Below are 26,053 nucleotides of genomic sequence, written 5' to 3' on the forward strand. Positions count from 1 at the left end.
ATTCTCAGGTGCTAGTTGAGTCATCTGTTGTTGGAAGTAGTCTCATAGTAGGTTTCCCCTTGATTTGCTTTGAATCTTCAGTTAAAAAGGGGAAGGAAATTACGTACAGATTCAATTTTAGATTATGTATAAAATTCTCTTGTCTGCTAGCAAGCCTGATTAAACAACTCAATAAAACAGGTGTCTGTCTATGTCATCCTGATATACATATGTTTGTGAGTATATCATGTTGGCACAATAGCATTGTTTATGAATGAATATGTTCAGCTTTTAATGGATGTAAGTGATCTGTTACATTCTACCTTTAAAAGTAATATTTAAAAGGCAGTTAATAAAAATGTTCTGTTTTTTTCTCCCTTTATTCACTCTACCTGAATTATAATATACAGCTGTTCTTAATTTATATACCAATCAGGCATAATTTTCAGATCTTGCATGGTAGTAATAGACAAAATAGCCACTTTCATTTAATTTGGGGCATATTTATTTTTAATATAAAATTATTTGGTCTACAATAGCAGACCTCAGTGGAAGATTTTACTTTTCCCCTTCCCTCAAAGTTCCATATAACACTGGTATTCTGCGAGTAAGAAGGGCTTTGAGCTCCCTTTAAATCCCATCAATACAACTACTTTGCTTAGCCACAGAGGTATATGCAGAGTGATCTCTCCTTCCCTCAACCCACAGGCTGAGTATGCTGCCTCTGCGGCACAAAAGTGAGCATGGGTGTTGGACAGTGGACAGCAGTGACCAAAGGGCCACCACTTCGTTCAGTAGTTGAGTTTTAAAAAGAACTTCCTTTTATGCTTCTGGAACTGTTATTTCAGCACTAATTAATTACAAAAGGAAATGCCTCTTTTCAGTCCTCTAACCAGCCTGGGCATTTGAATATAGATCCTCTCAGCCTACATATGAAGACAGAACAGCTACGTCTTGTAATGATGTAATTCCCCAACATATATAGAATTCACAATGGCTTCACAGTTTGTCCACATGTTAGTAATTCTGAGTATCTTCCTGTGTAAAGGAGTCAGCATTGCCCTCCATATCTCATTTGGTCTGTATTGTATTGACCATGAATTCCTGTTGTGTCCACCAAAATTCCCACTGAACTCAATGGGAGTTTTGGGTGGACAAGGACTGCAGCCATCATTTTAAAACAAACAAACAAATAAATAAATAAATGGAAATTATATGTGGAACATCTTCTAACGAGAAGTTATTTAACTTGTATGTTCTTCAGGTCTATTCTTCTCTGAGTGACCCAGTCTGTTGGCTGGGAAAAACATCTCTAATAGGCTTGTGTGAAGCCCCATCTTATTTCTGTGTTTTAAATATTTTCTGCCTTTACTTATCCCTCACCTGAACTCTAATATCCAGCTGTTCATAATTTATGTACAATAGCTCTGGAGTCTTTAATCTCCATTTTCTTGTTTATGCTGTTAACAACCTACTGGAAAGGCTTTCTACTCTCACTAAAATACATTAACTGCAATGGAGCTTTAAAAAAAGAACTGTGGATCTCGCTGTCCTACATAGTCCTTAAAATATGAGAACACCTAGTCCACCTGACTAACAAAGGAAATGAGAAAAGAAACTAGAAAGGAGTCCTCCTAGAGGGAAGAGTCAGCAACTGGCAGTGCACGCTTCGTCCAACAACTCTGAAATGCCACCAACACTATCATATAAGGACTACTCAATTCTCCATATTTAGCCATGTCATATCAGCTTACCTTTTTTTAAAAAAAAAAAAGCTTTGCAGCTTTATTTCAAATGCAAAGCAACTTTTCCAATATACAGAAAAATCTTAAATTACATTTACAGTAAATAGAATATCTTGATCTGTGCCTTCTCCGTGTCCTTATATGTTAGAGTCATGCACAATGATAGTCTTATCTACAAGCCAAGCCTTTTTTTACCTGCAGCAAATCCTGCAAGGGTGAACATAGACATCATGTAACTTAAATGAACATTGCTCCACTTTTTGTTTAAAACTATAGGGAAACTCTTAGTTAAGCAGAAAATAAGTAATATCAATAGTACTCTCAGAATGCACAATATGCTCCAATATCTTTTAAAGGTGAATGAAAACACTTAAAAAAAATTAAAAATGTTTGAGATCCCAAAACAGAAGTTATGTTATATTTTAAAATGACAGTATATTTGCAAAGAAAACATTTTGAAAATTTTCCTTCTTTTACTCCAAATACCTGCCAAGACCACTTCAAACTTCTGTTTTCCCTTCAGCATCTGATGTGATCACTGACAGTTAAAGTAGTGTGAAGAGTGCAGTTCCTTTGCTTTGCTTCAGGTTTCTGTAAGGTCACCAGCTCTTTATCAGAAAGCACACGAGTGTGAAGTAATCTTGGCAAACAAAAATTATTTCTGTTAGCTGCTAACTGTGTACCAAACCACAAGATGGGGGGTGGCAGTTTCTGAAATTAGAAACATTGAAAATGAGTGCTTTGAGAAGAAAATCATAGGCCATAGACCATATCCTTTCTTTTTGGTTTTGTGTTTTGGGGTGGATTTTTTGGCATGTGGTTTTGTTTTGTTAAAACAAATCTTTTAAAGGGACACTGTCAACTTGAAATCTACGAAGTTTAAAAATGGGGTAAAAGTAGTTTCAGGTACTACAATTTGGCCCTAAGCCTCCCTACCTATGTCTGTGGCATTAGAACTACTCTTGTCTATTTTTCCAGGATTTTCTCTCCTTCTTTGCTGAATGAAAGGCCCACCCAAAGTGTGCTCAAAGCACACAGTAAGCAAACTGGAAAATACTACTTCTGTAATTTTTCATTTATAATCACTCTAAGGGTTATACCAGTAGTAGATAGATAAACTTCAAACAGAAGAGCATTTTTAAATGCCTCTGAAGGAAGAGCTGCTGCAGCAGCTATCATGGAATCCCTACCTTTTCGAAGTGACTGTTATTTAACATGTTAGTTAAAAAGCATACGACTAAATGTTTTTAAAACAGAACCATGTTTTACTATGGCAGGGTGTGTGCTTGAAGCTGCAACCACTACTATGTCAAGGGCAGGACTGAATGACTCCACACACTCCTTGTGTGCTGTATCTCCCGTGAGATTCTCTCCCTTAATCAGTCACAATAGTTTAAGTGGACACACCAGGAGAGATGGCATTACCCACAAATAAAATGTTCTGCCATGAAGTGATGGTCATAAAAATCCTGGACCAGAAATATTCATAGTAGTAGGGCCATAAGGAGCTCCTGGAAGGCAGGTAACTTATTGTGTCCTATATTTCCTATGTTACATTGTTGCAGTAAGGATGCATTCCACAGAGGTCACATACAGTTGAATGATATATCAGCTAATATACTTCAACAATTTTGCACTGTTAGTTTCAGAATGGCTTTAAAGACTTTGCACATCTGTGCCAATTTTAGCTGGTCCCTCTGTTGGTAGTTGGGCAAGGTACACACTATTTTCAAAGTGGTTTCATTTTAGTGCACGTGAAAAGAGTTTCATGATTAAAAGTTTTTTTCTTCATAAACTATTTTACAGAATTGGTGCATGATAATGACATTTTTAGTGTTAGTATGAGATCTCTGAGCTTTACATTACAAAATTATATGTACTGGTACCAATTACTGTTGTTTCATCATAAGATAATGTATTGTGATATTAAAGTGCATCATTTCTTGGACAGAGGTGTTTTTACAATGTTAAAAAAATACTGAGGGACTATTTTAAGCTGTCGTACTTGAATGGGTACATGTTGTTCTCTTTTAATATAACTGAAAAGAACAAAGCTAAACTTTAAGTAATTTTGTTAGTGCCTAATTTATTTTTTTAAAAGCAACGTCCTTTCTATTCGTTTCACTGAAGCATATCAAAAAAGATTGAGAAAAGTCAAGCCTAAGAAATGTGAAGAAAAAAGAACCTACTGTGTTCAAGCTTTTACATATTTTATGAAGCTGTTGAAAACTAAGACATAAAAGCCAGATTTATGAGCTTTTTTAAAGTTATTTGTAGATTCCCAAGACAATTGTGTTCCCATCACTTACTGTAGCCTTTAAAACTCAAATGACGCTTAAAAAAATTCAAGTTTGGCACACATTGCGGTACTGTTGGGCGTTCTTAATGGCATTCAGCTTCAATTAAGGCGGGGGAGAGAATGTACTCTTGTCTTTGCTAAATAATTATGGTTTGTTTTAGATGGAATAGAAGGACTAGAATATGTATATTTTTAGGATAATAAAACTAGGAGTTACTCTCAATGTAACATTACTTTTATGATGGGCTAATACAACTGTTTGGGGAGAGACTCTTTAGGGAGCATCTGTGTAACCCATCGCATTTGCCAGGCTTTTCCTTTCAACAAGCTCACTGATTTTGTTATTACTGGAATAGGAAACCTTTTTCTTTATCAAAGTATTATTCATCTACACTTTGCCAGGTATAGCAAATCTGATGACAGCACTGGATTTATCATTTACTCCTAAAGGCTGATGGAAGCATTCCTCCTGCCTCAGTCACCAAAACAAATGTCATTCTTGGAGCTTTCTGCAAAATATCCTGTCATTTAAAATAATAATAATAATGTAGGGCTTCCCAAAGCAACAAATTAAATAAGAAACCTAAGATAATTCACATGATGCCATAATTTTAATATATTTCTTCTATGCAAACATTGCTCCCTTGCCTAGTAACTTGATCTGTACAATAAATTCCAGGATTGTCACACTGTGTGTCAGCCTGAAGCCTAGAGTGTCTGTTGAGTCAGTGTGAAACAGTTGAAAACAGCTGTAAGAAATGTTGATGTCTCTTTTTGTTCAAAATATCACCAGGTGGAATCATAGGGTTTCATGGTCTGTTTCTGGCCAGGTTTTAAGTTTTCAGTCAATTTGACTTGATGAATTACACCCATGCAATGTATAGCTACAGTAGTAAGGCATGTATCTGTTCCATGCAGAGTCCTAGACCATTGTGCTATCAAAAGTATCACTCACACCCTTACTCTACTTTATCACTCACACCCTTACTCTAATTTGCATGCAACAGTTTGACTTGTATGAGGGAGACTGTACACATGGTGGATTATTTGGCCCATTTGCCACAGTTCTTCTGAACCATCTACACAACAACACAGTCACCATGGACAATAACCCTAGACACGCTCCATGGCAGCACATACCTCTCATTCGATGCCTGCACAAATCTTCCAGGCCTGTCCCTCTGTCTGTCTATCATTCTGAAGTCTAGAATGTCTGAGTCATTATGAAGTGATGGAAACAGCTACACACATAGCTCAGAGCTCTGTTTGCTCAGAATGTCACCTGGTGCAGTCATCACTGGGCCCTGTGAGGACCAGATGGAATGTCTGCTTCCAAAGGTTCCGTGGCTATTGGAATGTGATAGCTGATCAGGGAAGGTGGGAGTAACAAAATGGTGGGGTAACAATGTGGAGTAACAAAATGGTGGTTGTGCTTCCAGCCAGGGGGCAGTTCTGTGCGTTATCTTAGGGGAACATGTACAAACATCAACATGGCTCACTACAGCACAGCCCATGGAAACAATAGTCCAAAAATACCTACAGGCATGGCCTTACTTCCACTCCATAGGATTTTCTGGTCAATAATACCCACTGCTTTGTGTTGGGTTCGTACGTTCACCTCTGTAGTGTTTTGTGAGTGTTTCCTGATACAGTGTTTGGTGAAAGGGTATACAAGCATGCTGATGTGAAGACCTGCCACGACTACTGAAATAATCTGATTCCAAGCCATGCAGAACTGGGTACAAGTGAAAACAGTTCCCATACGTCTAGTACCACTCTAAGCTCTGACCCCACACAATGCCAAGCAAGAAAGCTACCCTGACTGGCCCCAGAGGGTATGTCTACACTGCAGTTGGATGCCTGCGATTGGCCTGTGCCAGATGACTCGGACCAAGAGGCTGTTTAATGATGGTGTAGACATTTGGGCTGGAGCCTGAATCAGCTGGTGCAGGCCAGCCGCAGGTGTCTAATTGCAGGGTAGACCTATCCAGAGAGCTAAAACAAGGAGAACCCTAAGGAAAAATGAATCAGATACTGAACACAAATGGTGGATTACCTGGCCCAACTGCCATGCCCCTGAGACAGCACAGGCTTTCATCTACTAGTTCAGTGGTTTTCAAACTTTTTTTCTGGGGACCCACTTGAAGAAAATTGTTGATGCCCATGACCCAACGGAGCTGGGGTTGAGGAGTTTGGGGTGTGGGAGGGGCTCAGGGTTGGGGTGAGGGCTGTGGGGTAGGGCCAGGAATGAGAGGTTCAGGGTGTGGGAGGGGCTCTGGGCTGGGGCAGGGGATGAAGGGTTTGGGATGCATGAGGGAGTCAGGGCTCTGGGGTGGGGCCGGGGATGAAGGGTTTGGGATGCATGAGGGGTTTGGGTTGGGGGGCTCAGGGCTGGGGCAGGGGGTTGGGGTGTGGACTTACCTCTGGTGGCTCCTGGTCAGCAGTGCAGCTGGGGTGCAGAGGCAGGCTTTTCGCCTGTCCTGGGACCGCGAACCGCGCTGCGCCTGAAGCGGCCAGCAGCAGGTCCTGAGGCGCACAAGCAACACCACCCCCACAGCTCCCATTGGCCCACAACTGGCCAATGGGAGTGCGGAGCTGGTGCCTGGGGCAGGGGCAGCACGTGGAACCCCGTGGCCTCCCTGCCTAAAAGTCGGACCCGCTCCTGGCTGCTTGCGGAGCGCAGCATGGTGTTGGAACAGGTAGGCCCTAGCCTGCCTTAGCTGGACAGCACCGCCAATGGGACTTTTAACATCCCAGTTGGAGGTGCTGACCAGAGCGACCCAATGCCTGACATGCCACAACCCAGTACTGAGTTGCAACCCAAACTTTGAAAAATGCTGTACTAGTTGATATGTAACATTTAGCTGCATGGTACACAGGTTCTTCTTAATAAGTTATGGCTCTATGTTAGCCTGTGGTGCACCTCTCTTAAAGGGCTGCCTCTTGTCATACTGTAGTCAGCTTGTTAAGTACTCTACATTTCAGTGTCCTGTGTTAAGGCAGATATGTTTATGGTGTTCCTCAGTTTTGCTTTGGGTCAATCATGTTTGTATCTCTTGGCAATGTCCTTCTTATGTTTTTCTCTAACCAGATTTTGCCACTTACATTCAGTAGTACCTTACTACTCAAGCTGTTCTATTAAAATCAATGGGACTGCTCATGGAGTATGGGAAAACTCAGTAAGGGTATAACAACTGACATTGTATGAGCTGAGAAGGTAGATCGTATGTGAAAGCCACATGGCAAAAATGGAAAATGATCACAAATAGAAGGATGGATATATCCAACAAAGTAGTGTTCCCTATTGCTGTCATACAGGAGATAGACTGTGTGAGAACAATAAGGTTGTTATGCACAAAGGTTAATTAACTAAATTTAATTAAGTCAGCCATATTTCTTATGGGTCAATCCCAGATTGGCTTTCCTTTCTGTACCTGCATCTTTAGAGGCTATGGCTGGCTAAACATTCTCTCACATCTGTCAGAGTTAACCTCATACTCACTGCCATGTGACAGTGTTTGTAAGGATATGTGTGGTAGTAGTGAGCCTTTGGTAAAAGCATGCTCATTTTTGTATTATATGCCTTTTTCAGTTGTCCATAATGTTCTTAAACAAGTTCTTTGGAAACTAAAATGTGCAACGCTTTCTTATTTCAACAGTTTGTTTATTTTTGGTTCAGCTACTTTTGTCCTACAGCTTGTTGTGATCTAGGTTGCAGGTGGGGAAAGAGGGGGTGAAAGAATGCCTGATGTGAATTTTATTCTCAACTACTTTTGAGGAAACAGAATCTAGACACTTAAAGAAGTAGTCCTTATTGAAACTTAAAATGTATTAAACTCTGGAGAAAATCTCTTAGTTCATTTGTAAATTATTGTCAATTGTTTGAGTCAATCACACACAGATGAATTTATTTTGTGTTTTTTCTGACCTAGTTGAATGGATGCAAGCAAGCAAGGATGCTCTCATTTAAAGCCATCCATCTTTCTTTTCCTTTTTTGTGGGTAGTTAAGACCTCATTTGTTAATGTAAGTTTGCATATTTAAGTCCCCATGCCTACACAGGTTTCAGAGTAGCAGCCGTGTTAGTCTGTATCGGCAAAAAGAACAGGAGTACTTGTGGCACCATAGAAACTAACAAATTTATTAGAGCACAAGCTTTTGTGGGCTACAGCCCTTCATCGGATGCATAGAATGGAACATATAGTAAGAAGAAATAGATATACATACAGATAAGTTGGAAGTTGCCATACAAACTGTGAGAGGCAAATGTGGTTGTATCTTAGAACTTGGCTGTAGACAATGGAGCGTGTGGTGTGTCCTGGATGGAAGCTGGAGGCATGTAGGTAAGTATAGTGGTTAGTAGGTTTCTGGTATAGGGTGGTGTTTATGTGACCATCGCTTATTAGTACAGTAGTGTCCAGGAAATGGACCGCTTGTGTGGATTGGTCTAGGCTGAGGTTAATGGTGCTCCAATCCCTCAGACAGAGACAAACACCTACAAGATCTCTATCAAGCATTCTTAAAACTAAAATACCCACCTGCTGAAGTGAAAAAACAGATTGACAGACCCAGAAGAGTACTCAGAAGTCACCTACTACAGGACAGGCCCAACAAAGAAAATAACAGAACGCCACTAGCTGTCACCTTCAGCCCCCAACTAAAACCTCTCCAGCGCATCATCAAAGATTTACAACCTATCCTGAAAAATGATCCCTCACTCTCACAGATCTTGGGAGACAGACCAGTCCTCACTTACAGACGGCCCCCCAACCGGAAGCAAATACTCTCCAGGAACCACATACCACACAACAAAAACACTAACCCAGGAACCTATCCTTGCGACAAAGCCTGATGCCAACTCTGTCCACATATTTATTCAAGTGACACCATCATAGAACTTAATCACATTAGCCACCCCATCAGCGGCTTGTTTACCTGCACATCTACCAATGTGATATATGCTGTCATGTGCCAGCAATGCCCCTCCGCCATGTACATTGGCCAAACCGGACAGTCTCTATGCAAAAGAATAAATGGACACAAATCTGACATCAAGAATCATAACATTAAAAAACCGGTAGAAGAACGCTTCAACCTCTCTGGCCACTCAATGAAAGATTTAAGGGTGGCAATTTTGCAACAGAAAAGCTTCAAAAACAGACTCCAAGGAGAAATTGCTGAGCTTGAATTAATATGCAAACTAGATACCATTAAGTTGGATTTGAATAGAGACTGGGAGTGGCTGGGTCATTACACATATTGAATCTATTTCCCTAAAGTTAAGTATCCTCACACCTTCTTGTCAACTGTCTAAATGGGCCATCTTGATTATCACTACAAAAGTTTTTTTCTCCTGCTGATAATAACTCATCTTAACTAATTAGCCTCTCACAGTTTGTATGGCAACTTCCAACTTATCTGTATGTATATATATTTCTTCTTACTATATGTTCCATTCTATGCATCCGATGAAGTGGGCTGAAGCCCACGAAAGCTTATGCTCTAATAAATTTGTTAATCTCTAAGGTGCCACAAGTACTCCTGTTCTTTTCACGCCTACACAGACTTTCACGTGAGTAGTTCCACTAAGGTCAACAGCATTTCTCACCTGTGTAAAGTTAAGCATACGTTCAAGTGATTGCAGGATCGAAGCCTACATTTCGAGGGATTTTCTTAAATTTTCCATAAAAATTCATTTGTGCTGAGACCAAACATGGAAACTTTCAGTTTAGAAAGAGATTTTTTGGGGGAAGTTATGTGCAAGTAAAATGGAATTATAATGAAACTTACTATATCTTGCAACCTTAAAGTTTCTGATGTGATGTATGTGCACTTGAAATACAAACCTTAGTTTTAAGTTCTATTGATCTACACTAGGGAAAAGCATATGTGTTCAATAAGCCTAATTTCTTTTCTTTTTTTAAAATATATAGCTGTCATATTTATGTTACATAGTATTTTATAAATTGTTCTGGTTCAGTGGGAAAAAAGCAAATCTAAACTAAAAGTAAGTAATTTTGTTCTGTTTTTTTCTGCAAAAATTTGCTCTGGAGGAAGAAGTGATCCAAACATCTTCAAGTATGATTTTGAATATCTGCCAAACAGTAGATATGTTTGCCAAACATTTTTGTATAGTATTCCCAATACGACTATGTCTTTTAGAGAATATATTGTTGAAGTAAGCCTTACTTATCAGTCTATGAGATTTGAGAGAAGTAAGGCTTGTCTGTCAACACATAGTATAAAGAAACTTTATTAGTAAAATTGTCTTCATTCTAGTTTTCTTTCACCCTTCACTTTCTTTTTTGCCAGAAAACACTTCTGTAGAAAACTACTGAGGAAAAAAGAGAAGTATTTTGGAGGAATTTCCACAGTCTTTGCTGTGTATCAATTGTCTTTATAACACATTTCTCTTGATGTTGTCAACAGGAGAAATTGGCGGGTAATTTTTCTGCCTCAGATTTTCAAACAGATGCTCAAACTTTTTCAGACCCCCAAAGCCATTAATGCACATACATGGATTTGCCCGCAAACAGTCTCCACTTGTGAATGCATGTTGGGATGTTGACATTCCTTTATCAGTCATACAAAAAGGGTGTTAGCATTTCTGTCATTTGAAATCGTGTTCTTCTGCAGTTTGACAAAATGGGAGCCCGTACTTTGGCTGGACAGTATTGATAGTTTATAGAAAAACATCAGTTCCAGTTAATATACTAGAATGTGGATACGATATTTTCAATAATTTGCACTAAACATTACAGATTGAGTTTTCTTCACAGAATGATAAGTACCTGCCCTAGTAACGAAATTCCTTGATGCTGATAAAGGAAAGGTTGAGACTATTGTAGCTATTAGAGCAGACAAGCTAACCCAGGTAATTTTTGCTGAGCATACTGTTATGGCTCTGATCATGCCTGTTGGACTATGCACTCATGTGCAACCCCATTAACTTCAATAGAATTCTTCACAGACAAAGAACAATGTCTGCATGGAACAGCTGGTAAGTTTAGGGAAAATCCAGTTCTTAACCAGATCGTATTAGTTATGAAGCACCTAATTTTAAAAATCCACTATTTAGTGCAGCATTCCAATATAGTTTTAAACTAAATATTTACTGAATAACATTTTCAAGTTTAAAACTGCTTATAATGTTAAATGACTAATAGCAAATTTCTAAAATAAATAAAGGACAAAAAAGATCAAACCAGCTTTTTAAGCACTATAACAAGTTTGCACTTTACTTTGTTACTATCTAAACAATGACACTGTTTGGTTTGATCATTTTCATCCTTTTATACTGACACTTAGAAAGATGAAAACCTAGGGCATTTCTCCTTGGACCTACCCAAGGTAGTGTATAGTTATGCAGGCTTCCTTGATCCCTGTAGGATCCTGCAGATTCTTCAAGACCCTCACTGCAGGATAACTGTACTTCTAAGCTGTCTTCACTGCATTATACTATTCTTTATCAGAAGCAGGCTGATACTCTATTTCACTTTCATGTGTGTGTAATCTTCATCTTCAAATGTGCCTGGGGTTCCACATATGTGTTTTCCTTTCAATTTTTTAGAAAGTGACAGACTACCTGAAAATGTAGGACAATGTAAGTGTAATGTTTCCTATATATGCAATAAATTAGGCCCATATTCTTCCCTAGATGTTTCTGAAGAACTACAGTGTCAGCAAATACAAATACTAATGGCTCAATCCTCAGAGATACTGAGCACCCTTAACGATATTGAATCCCACTGAAACTGTAAACTCAGACCTTAAGATTTCACCAGCAATATTACCCAACTCCATTAAACTCCATTTTTAGAACTATCTTTCTTACTAAATTTGTAGCTTAATGGAGCATATTATTTTTTGTGCCTGATTTACCACTCTGTTACACCATAGTTTTATGCTGCTGTAAATCCATTGACTTCAGTGCCATTATACCAGCCTAAAACTGGTATAACAGAGTAGGGAATCAAACCTTTCCCCCTTTAGTGGTCAGAGCCTGTTCTGGTTAAAGGAAATGGTCAATTACCCATTGGCTTCACAAGCAACAAGATTTGGTCCTCAAAGTGTGCCAAAAAAATATGTATCTCCTGTGAATGACAAGCATTATGGACAAAACTCTGCCATCATAATTTTGAAAATGTTCACTCTACCTCTCAATTATATAGCTATAAATCTGTATTAATGGTGGATTTTATTTGATGTTATACTTCAGAAGCTTGGTAAGTGGACTCAGCCTTCATGACAGTAGCCTAAATTCAAGGTTTCCTTTAGCTGAAGTAATTTAGGGCAATATTTTTCCCTTAATCTTTGTGCAGAATTGCATGCTTACTACCATGTTTCAGGCAGGAGAGTACTTCAAATACAACACTGTTTTTCTTATAGGATGTGCATTAACACTTGTGTAGTTCATAGGAAGGGAGCAGTTTCACTGATGAATAATTTTCCAGTTACATTAAAAAAAAAGTAGGAACATTAGGCATGTCCTTATACTTTTATTACCTGAATTTGAAAGGCCACTCTGGAGTATATTGTGGGGAAACCACATGCATAATTCACAAAGACAAAAGGATTAATAACCAAAACAAATCATGTTTTTTAAAATATATTTTCTTTAACCTAAATTTGTTTTATACCGAGTGCATTTTTAGTTAAACTCTGATACCTACTGTACTGTACCTTAAAAAGACTTAGAATAACTTAGATATTTCATGTAACTTTCGAAAGAATGCTAATGAACTGTGTGTGTCAGGTATATGGCCATTTGCTACTAACCTCCCCTCCTGTGCCATCCATCCCTTTTCTCACACTTGACCTTATTCTCCCAAAATCAAAAAGGAGGCTGAGGGCAGATAGAAAAAGATAGAGATGCAGGTTACTATATACATTTTGTGGGGTCTTATTCCAACCTCACATTGGTGCAAATCAGAAGTAATTCCACTGATGTCAATATTTGCATCAGTGTCAGCAAGATCGGAATCAGCCCTATGACTTTTCTTTTGCAATCCTCACTCATCTCCTCCTCAACCTGATCATTTACCTTCTTTTACTCTGGTATGACTTGGGCTCCAATCTTACAAATACAGTAGAACCGCAGAGTTACAAACACCAGAGTTATGAACTGACTGGTCAACCACACACCTCACTTGGAACCAGAAGGATGCATTTTTCTTCTGCATAGTAAAGTTTCAAAACTGTATTAAGTCAATGTTCAGTTGTAAACTTTTGAAAGAACGACCATAACATTTTGTTTAGGGTTACAAACATTCCAGAGTTAAGAACAACCTCTATTCCCGAGGTGTCTGTAACTCTGAGGTTCAGCTGTAGGTGGATCTGGCCTTCTCCTGAGTCTGAAGGATCAAGGTCTTGGATTGGAAGTACTTTTGTCCAGGGACCTGTTTTTATACATTCTCATAAAGTTCCAGGCACAACTGTAGCACTTGTTACTAAAATGATAGTGTTTATGGAGGTGTCTAGTTCAGAAAGAGGAAGTTAAATGTAACGGCTGAAGCAAAAATCCCAATCCTGCATACGTGCAGTATATTTAAATACATCATATGTTACCTATTTGTTGCTATTGTTAATATTCTTTGTAACATACAACCCACAATCTGAAGAATTAAAAATGTAAGACATGAAAAATGGAGGAAAGTTGATCAGTTGTTGTTATTGTAATGAAGAAATGCTGCATTACTACATCATAAATTCTCAATACCTTTAATTTTCAGTCAGTGTAATGATGATCTTTTTCAAATCCTCAATTCAAAGGGGATTATAAATTGTTAATTTCTATTATTTATGATTTATAACAGTGCCAAACAATGTAAGGGGGGTGCTATTGCCGGTTCATCTGTCTGATGAAAGAACTAAGCTAAATATCTAAATCCTGAATAACTACTATAGTCAATGGGACTCTCTTCTCAGAGCCACCTGATAGGAATATACAGTAATTAGACAGGAGAATTAGCATCAATGTTTGATATCATAGCAGGTGCTGGTCGTGCCTATTATAGGTACAGTTATGAAATAGTTTCCATAATAACTGTTTGCACAAATGCTATTTGTGGAAATACTCACTTCTTTGGGCTGAATTTTTCTCACGTTTGGTCTCTGATTAGGATTGAAATGAGGAAGATTTTGCTCAAACTTTAAAAAAAAAAAAAAAATCAAAGGGTGTGCAGCAGTCCTGGAGTGCTGCAAACTCTTTAATGTTACAAAGACAGTTGGGTAATTCAATTTGAAGAGGTGGATTGTGCCATTCAATCTCTAGTCCAAGTTGGGGGTGGTCAAATGGCTTCCAGAGCGTGCAATATGTTTTCTCTTCTAAGACTGGCTACCTCCACTCCTCTATGCGTAGGCTGGCTTTGAAAGCAATGCTAGCCCTGCAGAGTCCTTGTGCTGTCTGAATACAGGATTTTCAATTATTTCTAGCCTCTGGATGAGTTTCTCTCCTTGTTGTACACCTGAGCAGGATCCAAGCACAATCTGGCTGGAAAGCTGTACTTAAAAATAAAAGTGTCAGGAAAAGCAAAATGTAAGGTCCAAACAGAAACTTAATTTTGGTCATATTGCACAATGTACAATATACTGTTCCTTTTATTCCAGTCAATATGTAGATTAATACATTATTCTGAGATTTTCAAAAGAGGCTAAAGGTAGGAGCTATCTCAAAGGGATTTCAGCATTTTAACTCCTTTGAAAATCCCAACCTTAGCGTTTATAACACAAACATATATACCAAACTACATGGATTGTGCAACACAGCTTGACCTAATGTTTCTGTTGGAATCATAACATTTACATTCCAGACTCTTTGTGATTAGCTGTGCAAATTTTTAACATAACATTCATGCAATTTTTGCCTTTAATATTAATTTAACCCAAGTGTATTTCCAGTAGTAGGACTAACTGTACAAATAACACAATTTTTCATTATGAGTCACCTGAACAATAAATGCATTCAGAGAAAATGTTTGAAGAAGTGGGAATACAACGGGCCTTTTAAAATCATGTCCTGTAAAATGTGTGAAACAGCAGGATTACAATCAAGTTAAATTGTATGTCTTCCATCTAAGAAACTCATGTCCTGTTGGGTTTTTAACATAAACAGATCTTGTCAATCCTAATCAGTTTAATCTTGGAAGCCCTAGAGCGCCAGACTAAAAAAAGCAGCATGGCAAGTCGAGCACAAAGGTCCCTTGGAATCAAGTCTGATTGTTAATTTTAGATAAACTAACACTAAATTAATGTCTCCTGGTGATTATTTTTTCTCCTTTCAGATATAGCTGATTTGTCTATATAAGCAACTCAGGAGATTAGTAGATGTTCTCAATTCTCTCTAACGGAAGAAGAAGGCTATTTGAGCCACCAAAGATAGGATCATGTTTATCATGAGGCTCTGTTTCTGTGTTGTTTTCATTAGAGTATAGTGTATAATTTGTTGAACTTCTTACCTGAATGCTTTTTAGCTAAAGCATTTTTATGTTTGCTTGGTGAATACACATTTTGAAATAACTGGTAATTCATGAAAGTGAGTAAGTGCAATCACAGGAATACCAGAATCCTGCCTTTTATTTGCACATCAGAGATTACAAAGTATATTACGGTCTTGAGCGTGTACTCATTGAAGTCAGTTGGGAAAGCTCTCTTTGACCTTATTGATGCATATGTTGTTTGAACACTGTAAGAATAAATAGCTACAACACATTTTTGACCATATTTTACCCTTTTGGCCTGCCTTAACTCTGTCAGCTTCTGGCTTCTCTAAAATGTCCTGCAAGCTAGCTTATAGAAAACTAACAGTTTGTAGTTTCAGCAGAGCAGCCAAGGACTTCATGAGCATAAAAAGTTTTACCTTCATTTAGGACTGACTCCTCTGAAGAATGACATCGATGGAGATTGTGCAACTGCTGTCTGTGGTATCTCAGCATGGGCTTTGTTTTTCCTTGTTCGTCTGGCACTGATCACCAACACTAAGAAACTCCCTCTTATAAAGATAATAAACATGCTTTGTAATTTTATCTGAGGATCTGAAAGCTCTTTACAAACATTAATTAATACTTCACAACTTGTAAATTGGATGAGCATTTTCATCCCGACTCCATAGATTTGTAAACTAAAGCACAAAGATCTTAAGTGCCCAAAGTGACACAGTGAGTCAGTGTCAAAGTCAGGAGTCCACTGTTCAGATCATTTCCCTATTTTTCACATTCGTGAAAAACTACCAGCATCGAAAAATATCTCAGCCACTCTTGTGCCCAAACTTTTATTTTTGCCTTCATCTCTTCTTGTATTGGCAACTGTAGCTCTTGTTGTTTATTACCTAAGAGCCAGTTCACCAAGCTTCAACAAGGAAAACAGGGACAAAAAATATCAGATAGGTTTGGCAGATCCAGTTATCAGTTTGTGCATTTATTGTATATGTTGTTAAACCTGAACTAGACTGAGGAGGCGCTGCTGGCATGAGGAAGATATTTCAATGAACTAGTCAACAAGGACATCTGCTCCCTCACTGATCAAGTGGTATTGTAGCACAGTGTCCTCCTAGAACCTATACTTACCCTGGAAACCTAAATACCAGCTGTTGTTGTGGTTTGTTTGTTTTTTTAAATGCCATCTTCTTCCTGTGGCTGGCCATGAGACTTTACCTAATCCTGGCAGACAAAGACTTAGATGTGATGTTCCATGTATTTGTGACCTCCAGATTTGATTGCTGTATTGAACTTTACCGGGAAGTGAAATCAGACACTGAAAAGACTTTAACTGGTGCAACACACATCTGTCATCTTTATGAACATCATTTTGAACCCCTGCCCGAATGCTCAAGTCATTATGTAATGCAACTAATTGGCTTATAAAAAACCCTTTTATTATAATGGTTTGATTATTTCAGCTCTAGATAGTTTAGGGGTAATGGTTAGTCTTTAGTACTTGCAGTAGCAACCTGACCAGAATAGTTCTGAACTTCATACTTGAGCTAAAGGAAATGTTTTTTCATTCCACAGTACTCTATCTGCCCTTTCTAGAGCAGTGTTTCTCAACCAGGGGTCCAGGGCCCACTGGGGGGCCTCAAGCAAGTTGCAGGAGGTCCTCCAAGCATGGCCAGTGTTAGACTCACTAAGGCATAGGGTAGGAAGCTGAAGCCACACCGCATGGGGCTGAAGCCTGGGGACCTGAGCCCCATCACCCAGGGCTGAAGCCGAAGCCTGAGCAACTTAGCTTTGCAGGGGCTCCTGTGGCATACAGCCCCACGCAGTTGCCCTGTTTTCTACCCCCTAACGCCAGCCCTGGCTTTTATATGCAGAAGACCTGTTGTTGTGGCACAGGTGGGCCATGGAGTTTTTCTAGCATGTTGGGGGGCCTCAGAAGGAAAAAGGTTGAGAACCCCTGTTCCAGAGTATACCAAACCTACCAGGAGAAGAAATTGCTAGACACTCCTCATGTACATCAATCAGCCCTTTTCTTGTTTAATTGTAAGTACACAACCACATTAATAGTGTTAAGGACTTCACAGATTTGTAAAGGACTTTCCTTTTCTCTTTCTATGTTATGCATGGAAAAAGTCTTCTAAAGAGGGAAAGAGTTTGCATGCAAGAGGTACAGTGTGTAATAGTCCCATTATATACACACATATGTTGTTAATCTTAAATCTGGATTTGGTTGTTTTAAGTAATCTTCTGTCCATTCATTCTCTGTATTCTTGGCCCAGTCTGATCCTAGACTGAACAGACTTCTCTGGTATTCTTTACCATAATTCCAGCATTTCTTCTGCTTAATCCTCAACACGGGGGGAATCACAAAGGGGTCTTTATCCTTACCATGGCATATTTTCCCTGGTTCCATGTTCTGGTTGCCTAGGGTTTTTTTTTCACTTCATTATACCTACCAAACCTTCTAAGCAAATATAGACAGTGGACCTGCAGGGAAAATACTGTTTTCGTTTTTTCCCCAGGTTCAGGACTACATTTCTTTTCCTTGAAATATGTTAGGCTCTTTCAGCTCTGCAGCTGGATCCAGCTTCTTCCAACAATACAAGTCTATGATGTTTTGAATGTGGCCCTTACACTTAGTCATCTGCATTTTCTCAACCAAATTGCATGTGTGTTATTGTGACTAAGGATGCTGAGCACCAACTTCCATCGAGATCCATTAACATACCGTATCTTACTTTCCTAAAGCCCAGTTTACACTGGAGTTTTTAGCAGTAGTGTAACTACACAAATATAGTTGCCACCGGTAAACCTGGGTGTAAGCTGCACCAGCACAAGCCGTGTTTACAGTAGCATAGTGCATCTCAATACCAGGGGTGAAATCCTGGTCCCTTTTGAAGTCAATGGGAGTTTTGCCATTGATTTCAGTGGAGCCAGGGTTTGAGGCGTTTACACATATGCATTGCTACATCAGTGCTAAAGCCCCTACTGCAGACAAGGCCTATTTTTAAAGGTTTCCCTTAATGCCTCTTAAAACTGGCTCAAAGTAAAATATAGGATTAAGTTTATTATGTGTTGGTCTTAATGGTCAAAGCCTTCCAATGGCTTGGACCTGAGCGGTCTCAAAAGACTTCATGACCAAGATTTACTGTGAACAATGATCTGTCTATAATCAGACCGATGATCTGTCTATAACCAGAAGAAGCAGGAGATAGAGGTTTTTCAGCATCTTGCCCACCAAAGTGGAATTACTTACTACAAGACCTAAAAGCGCCCACCATTCTCACCGCATTCAGAGAGAAACACAAAACCCGTCTCATCTACTTAGCTTTTTTATTAAAAATTACTATGCAAATACTATTAAACAAATGCCTTCAACCTGTGCTGCAGAAAGGGGGGGAGAGAACCAAAGGTAGAGCTTATCTTTACACTGCCTGCTGCATTTATACACTTGTAAGGTATTCAAGTACCATGTTAGATTGAGCATTGAATAAATACCTGGCTAGATTATGGAAATCAAATAAGTGGCACATGGATATTTTGGCTTTTGTATCAAGCCAAAAAAAGTCATAAATAAAAAAATAAATATATAGTGATTGTTAGCTAATCATGGTATGACTTACCCAAGAGTTTACATGGGAATGTAAAGAGTTGTTTTCGTATCCTATAATTCTTTTCCTAAATGCAAAGAATAGCTTTACTTGCTGCTTATAAATGAAATTGAAACATGTTAGTTCTTAATTTCCTTGTTTCCTTAAAAACAGATCTGCAGACTTCAACGCAACCTGTCATCAGGAAAATATCAGCAGGACCTCTTTTCAAGTCAGCCTGTAATGTTTATATCTCTTGCCAGTCAACCGCCATGTGACAAGCTAAGTGAACTTGTTCAGTTGTGTGGAGGAAAAATATGTAAAACCCTACGTCAGGCCAAAATCTATATTGGAGAATGTTTGGGAAAGAAGCAACCTGAAATAAAATATTTATCAGAAAAATGGATACTAGGTAAGAGATTTAATTTCAGCCCAATATAATATTATAAAATGCGCTTTCAAATGTGCTAAGGGGTTTTCTACACAGCGTGGTAATATGCCATATGGGGGATGATTTCAAAAGCACATTAATGTGTGTACATTAATCGGTTCTTGTAAACTTGCTGGTGTGTACTAAAAGATCCCTAGTGCGCTTTAGTGTAGTGCACTTGGTCTGTGTAAACCCTGCTGCTGCTCACTAAAGTTTCTGTTGGGCCTTAATGTAGTGCTGTGCACTATGTTCCAGAGCGCTAGGGAATCTTTAGTATGTACCAGCGGGGTTTACACAGACCAATTAATGCACAAGTGAATTTTAGAAATTGCATCCTCATACTGAGCGTTGCTGCTCCATTTAAACAATGGACGGAAGTATGGACGGAAGATTACCAGAGAGAGAGTGTGGAGAGAAGAGAATGGAACAGACTATGCTACAGTTGCTACCCTTTAGGAAGTCCTGACTTCATGCTGTCAGGGACTTTCTGGTAAAATTAGGGCTGGGCTGTGTTGATCTTCGGACCCACCTTTAGGGATTGGACCTAGCATAGTGTTGTCCAAATTACTTCAAATTGTGCCCTCCATATTTCATGGGAGTCGTTTCATTTAAATGTGATACTTGTCTAATTAAAGTAGGTTATGAGAGAACACTTAGGAAGCACTCTCTTGAAAATGTCTGGTGAAAAATTTGTCTTTCAAGATTATAAAAATACGTGGGGAATATGCTCAGCTAGTGCAAATTGTCAGAGCTTTGTTGACTTCAATACGCTTTGACATTTTGCACCAGCTGAGGATCTGCCTTGTAGTATATAATATGTAATTTAGTATGCATGTCTGAAATGTTCTTTGCTATGACTATCACTCTGCTTGAAGAAAATTTCTTGCTAAAATCTGTGGGTCCTGTGGTTTTTCCTAAGACACCACAGAAATTAGTTTTAAGCTTGAAGTTCTTGCAATAAATTGAGTGTACATTTGCAATATCCCCACAAAAGAAAACTTTTGGTGATCTACTTGGGATTCACAGTCCTAAGAGTATTTATCTTTTAGATTAGCTCCATGTCTTCTCCTCCTAAAAAGAATCTTTTTGCATAATACAACATAAGAAAATAAGATATTTGTGTTTTGAATAACAGTCTTCTTAATAAGATAGCTTTACTTTCTGCTTTGCAGCAGATACTAAAGCTTTCAGATACTAGTTGTTAAATAAATCAGTCTGATCATAATGTTGCAAAGTCTGAGTAAAAACACTGCTGAAGGTTGAAGCAGAAAGAAAACCTGGGTTGTAAGGGAGAAAACACTTGTCTAAACAAAAGTATATTTCATACTTTATAAAAGATAAAATTATTGAAGAGTTGAAAGACAAGTGAGTTTTTAGTTAGATTGATCTGCAATGTGAGAGCCACTCTCTAAAGTCATAACAGAATTAAATAACAGGTGTGCCAAAAAAAGGAAAGAGAAGACGAGACAGCATAGTATGGTATGTAAGAACTCCAGAGAACCAGAAATAGGGCATGAGGAGAAGACTGGAACTGTGATGTAGTAAATTAAACAATACATTTGGACATATTAGTATTTCAAGCATAAATTCCAGATGGACATAAATAATAATCCCAACTGACACTCTAACATCCGTTTAGCAATGTATGCATAACCAATAATTTATGTTGTTTTTGAGTTGGTCCATAATTTTAGTCCAGGGATCCACTTTTTCTCCTGTGCCTTTTTCAAATAGTACAGCATGGCTACTATATTAAATTCTGGTGGGGAAATTAATACAATAATCTTTGCCCAAACATTATAGCCTCATCATGATTTTATTATAATTGCATTCTTCTATTTTAAACATCTGACTTCTGTTGTTGTTTTTAATTGTTTCACCTTCCAGACAATTTTTAATAAAAGATCAATATTGGTACCAGAGCCTCAAAATATAGACACCAAGGGCTCTGGAGGTGAGATGTTTCCTCTACCTGACTGCCAGAAACGGTCATTAACGTCAAAATATGCACAAGTACTTGAACCATTAGGTACATGATCCATTGGCACCATGGAAGGATGGTGAGCCAGGCCATCAGTCTTCGAACATCAGCATCTGGAAAGAGTGCAGTGGACTAACACCTCTAACTTGGTGAATCTACGCCTATAAGAGGGGTGCTTTGGCACATCAGTGCTTTTGCAGCTTTAGCTCATCTCTAAAAATATTTTATATACATATAATTCTGAATTATATGTATATTTTCCATGGTGCACTGTGTAGCCTCTCCTGCCAGATTCTTAAGGTCCAAAATTGAGGATCCCAATTCCCCCATAGAACCTAGGGGGACAGTGAAACCATGCTCAAAGCAGAAACACTCTCAGGCCAGTTGTCTGTTTTTATTGTAAATTCCTTGAGGTGTGGACAGCAGCAGCCCACACTGTCAGCATGTAAAAAATAAACGATCTAGGAAATATTTTTAGTTCATTTCACTGATCTCCTTCCCAATGCAGAAAGAAAATCAAGCTGTTAAAAGAATGCTTGGTAATTACTGTGTATGAAACAGTTAATTTACAGCTCTCAGTAGGAAAGGGTACGACTACTCAGGGATAAAATATCCATGGCACAGCCACGGCTGGTCTGGGTCAGCAGCTTTGGGCTCGTGGGGCATGGGCTGTGGGGCTAAAAATTGCTGTGTGGATGTTGGGACTCAGGCTGGAGCCTGAGCTCTAAGACCCTCCATCCTCACAGGGTCCCAGAGCTTGGGCTCCAGCACAAGCCCAAATGTCCACACTGCAATTTTTCAGCCCTGAAGCCTGAGCCCAGTGAGCCCAAATCAACTGACCTGGGCCAGCTGTGGGCTTTTTATCACTGTACAGACATACGCTGTACAGACATACGCTAAGTGTCGTGCTCTGTATGTTAAGCTGTGAGAGTGTTCTATGTAATGCCTTGTGCTTGCCTTTCATTAGTTGCATATTGTCCCTTTGTATCCTGCTGTGAGAGCTGTGTGGGTGGAGCTCTGTGAAAACCAGTCTCAGCTGGAATTAGCTGCCACTTGAAACATTCCCCTTCATCTTGCTAGGGGTATTGAATTAACCTGTTATAATTAGGCGTGGAAGGATTAGATTTTTGTCAGTAAATGTTGGTAAACATAGATTTCACTGTACACACACAAACCAAATTAAAAATACTGATAGGCAAAGTAAAAAACTGCTGCTTGCGAACTTAATGTTTGATTTAAGGCTATTTCCTTTATATGTTTTGACACAGTGTTTTTTAAACAGCTATAAAACTTTAACTTTTTGAATCTCAAAATCTACTGTCATTAGATAATTGTTTGATCCCCCATAATCTCCCACAGCTATAAAAAAATAAATAAATAAATAGAATAAAGTTTAAAACCCAAAACTATGGCAACTGTAAAAATTCAAATAGATTAAAATAAAAAAATGCTTAAAATGAACATTGATATAGTCTCCAATTTATTTTAAAAAAATTGAATTCTGCCATGCCTAGTTGTAATGAAGTAATTACTCTCCTAGTTCACCTCTTTGTAGTGCTTTAGAGTTGTGCCTGAACCAGATCTCTGAATCCAAACACTACTGAAGTTTGCAGGAGGGGCTGTCAACATCCAAATTAGACTCTCAATTTTGCAAAAAAGCCATATCTTTATAATGGGCTGACCCAAAATCCCATATCAATCAATCCAATCCTGAATCAATTCCAATAGATGCAAGTTTTCTAGGTATACACATAGGTTTGTAGATCCACACCTAGAATAGTTAAAGTGTGCACGCAGGTCAGTGTACCTATACATTGTGAGTGTACATACATACCCAAGAAAAGTGGAGGCTGAGTACAGACCTGTATGAAAATGTGTCCCTTCCAATCTAATATTGAAAGTATGTGGGATATCAGATTTGTACAAATACAAATCCAGTCAAATGGCTAGATTCATATATTACTCAGGGATTTATCCAGTGTTGATGCTCTTATTCTTATCAGAATGTAGCCCTAGTTTATGTAACCTAGTTAGTTTCTGGTTATATACGTTCTGCTTTCCACACCCAATGCCAGCTGTTCGCTACTGAATAAATTAGTCCTACAGTCAATCACATATTTGATACCTGAGAGATAGAGCATTTTTTTAAAAAAGCAGATTGGAGGTATGTGCAGTGTACATACTATACCACTAGCATATATCTTTATGGTCCTTCTCATTCCCTATGTTCTCAGCTCCTCAGAGGTACTTTATACCAAAATTTCAGTCTGCTGAGTTTATTTTGTTAGTAGCGTATATTGTGTTATACAAAGCATATATTTCCTTTTTAATAAGAAGCTATTTGTTATGCATTCATCCTAATATGCTAGTATATAACATATTTCTTTTTGATTTCCTGTAGATTCAGTCACTCAGCACAGGATATGTCCTCTGGAAAACTACATGTTCCAGCAGTGAGCGAACTCAAGAGCCTCCTTATGGTTGTGAGGAAATTAGTAAAGGTGTCCAGTTTTCAATTAAGTAAGAAGCTGAACAAACAGTGAATACAACATTTTATGAAGAGACAGTAATGGGTTTTTAAATACAGCCAAAAGTTTGGTATAGTGTGGTGAGTCTCATCTAAATGTCTGTCTAATGAAATCCTATGATTAGCCTTTTGTAATAAGGTATTTGCCCAATAAAAATCCTTTTGCTTTGTATTTATTTGTATACTGTGCAAGTCTTTGGGCCTAATTCTGGTCTCATGTACAAGGATTATACACTGGAGGCAACATTTTCAAAAGCACCTAAGTGACTTCGGCTCCCAGGACCCCTTTTCGACTTAAGAGCCTGTCACTTAGGTGCTTATGGAAAGATTATCCTGGTGTAATAATTCCAAACACAAATCAGTCTGAAGACAACTTTTAAGTGGGCACAGGGTTATGTCTAATTTTTTTTAAACTTAGTATGTAATATATATTTAGATATAATTATACAACCTCATATTTATGGGATGACATATGAGCACCAGTAAAAGTAACGGATAATCAAATAATTTCACTGCAGCATATTACACATGCCTTTCAACCCCAGTCCTCCCCTCAGAGAATTGTTAAACTAAGACAATGGAAATTCTGCACTAAAAATAAAAAGTTCCAAGCAAAAATCAACAAGATACATACTTCATAAACATCATCATTTCATCGCACTGCCCTAGTTCCCGCTTGTAGTTGTGCACTGAAGCTGAGATTTTTCAAAGCTACACAAGGATTTGGATGCCCAATTTTCATTGAAATTGATGGTGATCCAAATTGCCTAGATTGCTTTGAAAATCTCAGCATCGTTATCTAGAGTGGAAGGTTTTGAGGCCAAGAACTTTGTTTTTATACCTGCCCTGTAAACATGTAACACACACAATGATAAAAACTCAGGGATGTGAATTAGCCACCCCCCTGAGTGGCATAACTCATGCTGATTTAAGTGCCAGTGTGGACATAAGAATGGCCATACTGGGTCAGACCAATGGTCCATATAGCCCAGTATCCTGTCTTCCAACTATGACCAATACCCATACCAGGCTTCAGAGGAAATTAACAGAACAGGTCATCCTCATCATCAAGACCTAATGGCCTGTGATGGGCTACTAGATGGGGTGAGATCTGAGTTACCCAGGAAAGAATTTTCTGTAGTATCTGGCTGATGACTCTTGCCCATATGCTCAGGGTTTAGCTCATCGCCATATTTGGGGTTGGGAAGGAATTTTCCTCCAGGGCAGACTGGAAGAGGCCCTGGAGGTTTTTTGCCTTCCTCTGTAGCATGGGGCACAGGTCACTTGCTGAAGGATTCTCTGCTCCTTGAAGTCTTTAAACTATGATTTGAGGACTTCAATAGCACAGATATAGATGTGAGGGTTTTTTTTTGTAGGAGTGGTGGGTGAAATTCTGTGGCCTGCGTTGTGCAGGAGGTCAGACTAGATGATCATAATGGTCCCTTCTGACCTAAATATCTATGAATCTATGAAAAGTGATCCAAGTGCTGCTGCACATTGAGTGGATTTTTTCAGAGAAGCAGCCACAATGACTCCAAGATCTCTTTCTTGAGTGGTAACAGCTAATTTAGACCCCATCATTATATATGTATAGTTAGAATTACATTTTCCAATGTGCATTACTTTGCATTTATCATCATTGGCCATGGTGCATTATGTATAATCATTAGCTGAATTCATGTTATTAAATATAGATTCTTATGTTAACAACAACATTGATATTGGATGAGAGGAAATCAGCTAAAACGGTCTCCACTAGTCTTCAAATACTGTAAGTCTTCTATATTGGCATTAAAACTGAGAAGCAGTATCTTTTTAGACTGAAATGTGAATAAAAGCAACAATAAGACTGCCATTAAGGGAGGATATTAAGACTCTCAGAAGCTACAAGACACACATTAACAAGAAAAAGTTACACACTAGTTTCTCTTTGCATGTCCACAAGCCCTTAAGTCAGTCAGTGCTACTGTGCAGCATTGTTCACTATAGCAAATTGCATATTAAGATCGTTGCTGAAATCAAAGAGAAAAGAAACGTCCCTGACCCCAGATCACAGTGTCATCCCTGCATG

At 38.6% G+C, this 26,053-nt stretch overlaps 1 protein-coding gene across 5 annotated transcripts in view; it reads left to right on the forward strand.

Annotated features, from left to right (window-relative positions):
- Positions 1-24,154, forward strand: part of MCPH1 (microcephalin 1) — a 231,741-nt gene extending 207,587 nt beyond the window's left edge. For 4 of the 5 annotated variants that reach the window (XM_048845288.1, XM_048845289.1, XM_048845290.1 and 1 more), the window contains 2 exons: positions 19,219-19,456; positions 23,857-24,154. In XM_048845288.1, coding sequence (XP_048701245.1) covers positions 19,219-19,456; positions 23,857-23,912 — 294 coding nt within the window. In that variant the 3' untranslated portion in view covers positions 23,913-24,154. Of the gene's footprint in view, positions 1-19,218; positions 19,457-23,856 lie in introns of those variants that run through there. The other variant, XM_048845291.1, reaches the window with a different exon arrangement.
- The last annotated feature ends 1,899 nt before the right edge of the window (positions 24,155-26,053 follow it).

This window comes from Caretta caretta, chromosome 3 (assembly GCF_965140235.1).
Source record: "Caretta caretta isolate rCarCar2 chromosome 3, rCarCar1.hap1, whole genome shotgun sequence".
Taxonomy (NCBI): Eukaryota; Metazoa; Chordata; order Testudines; family Cheloniidae; genus Caretta; species Caretta caretta.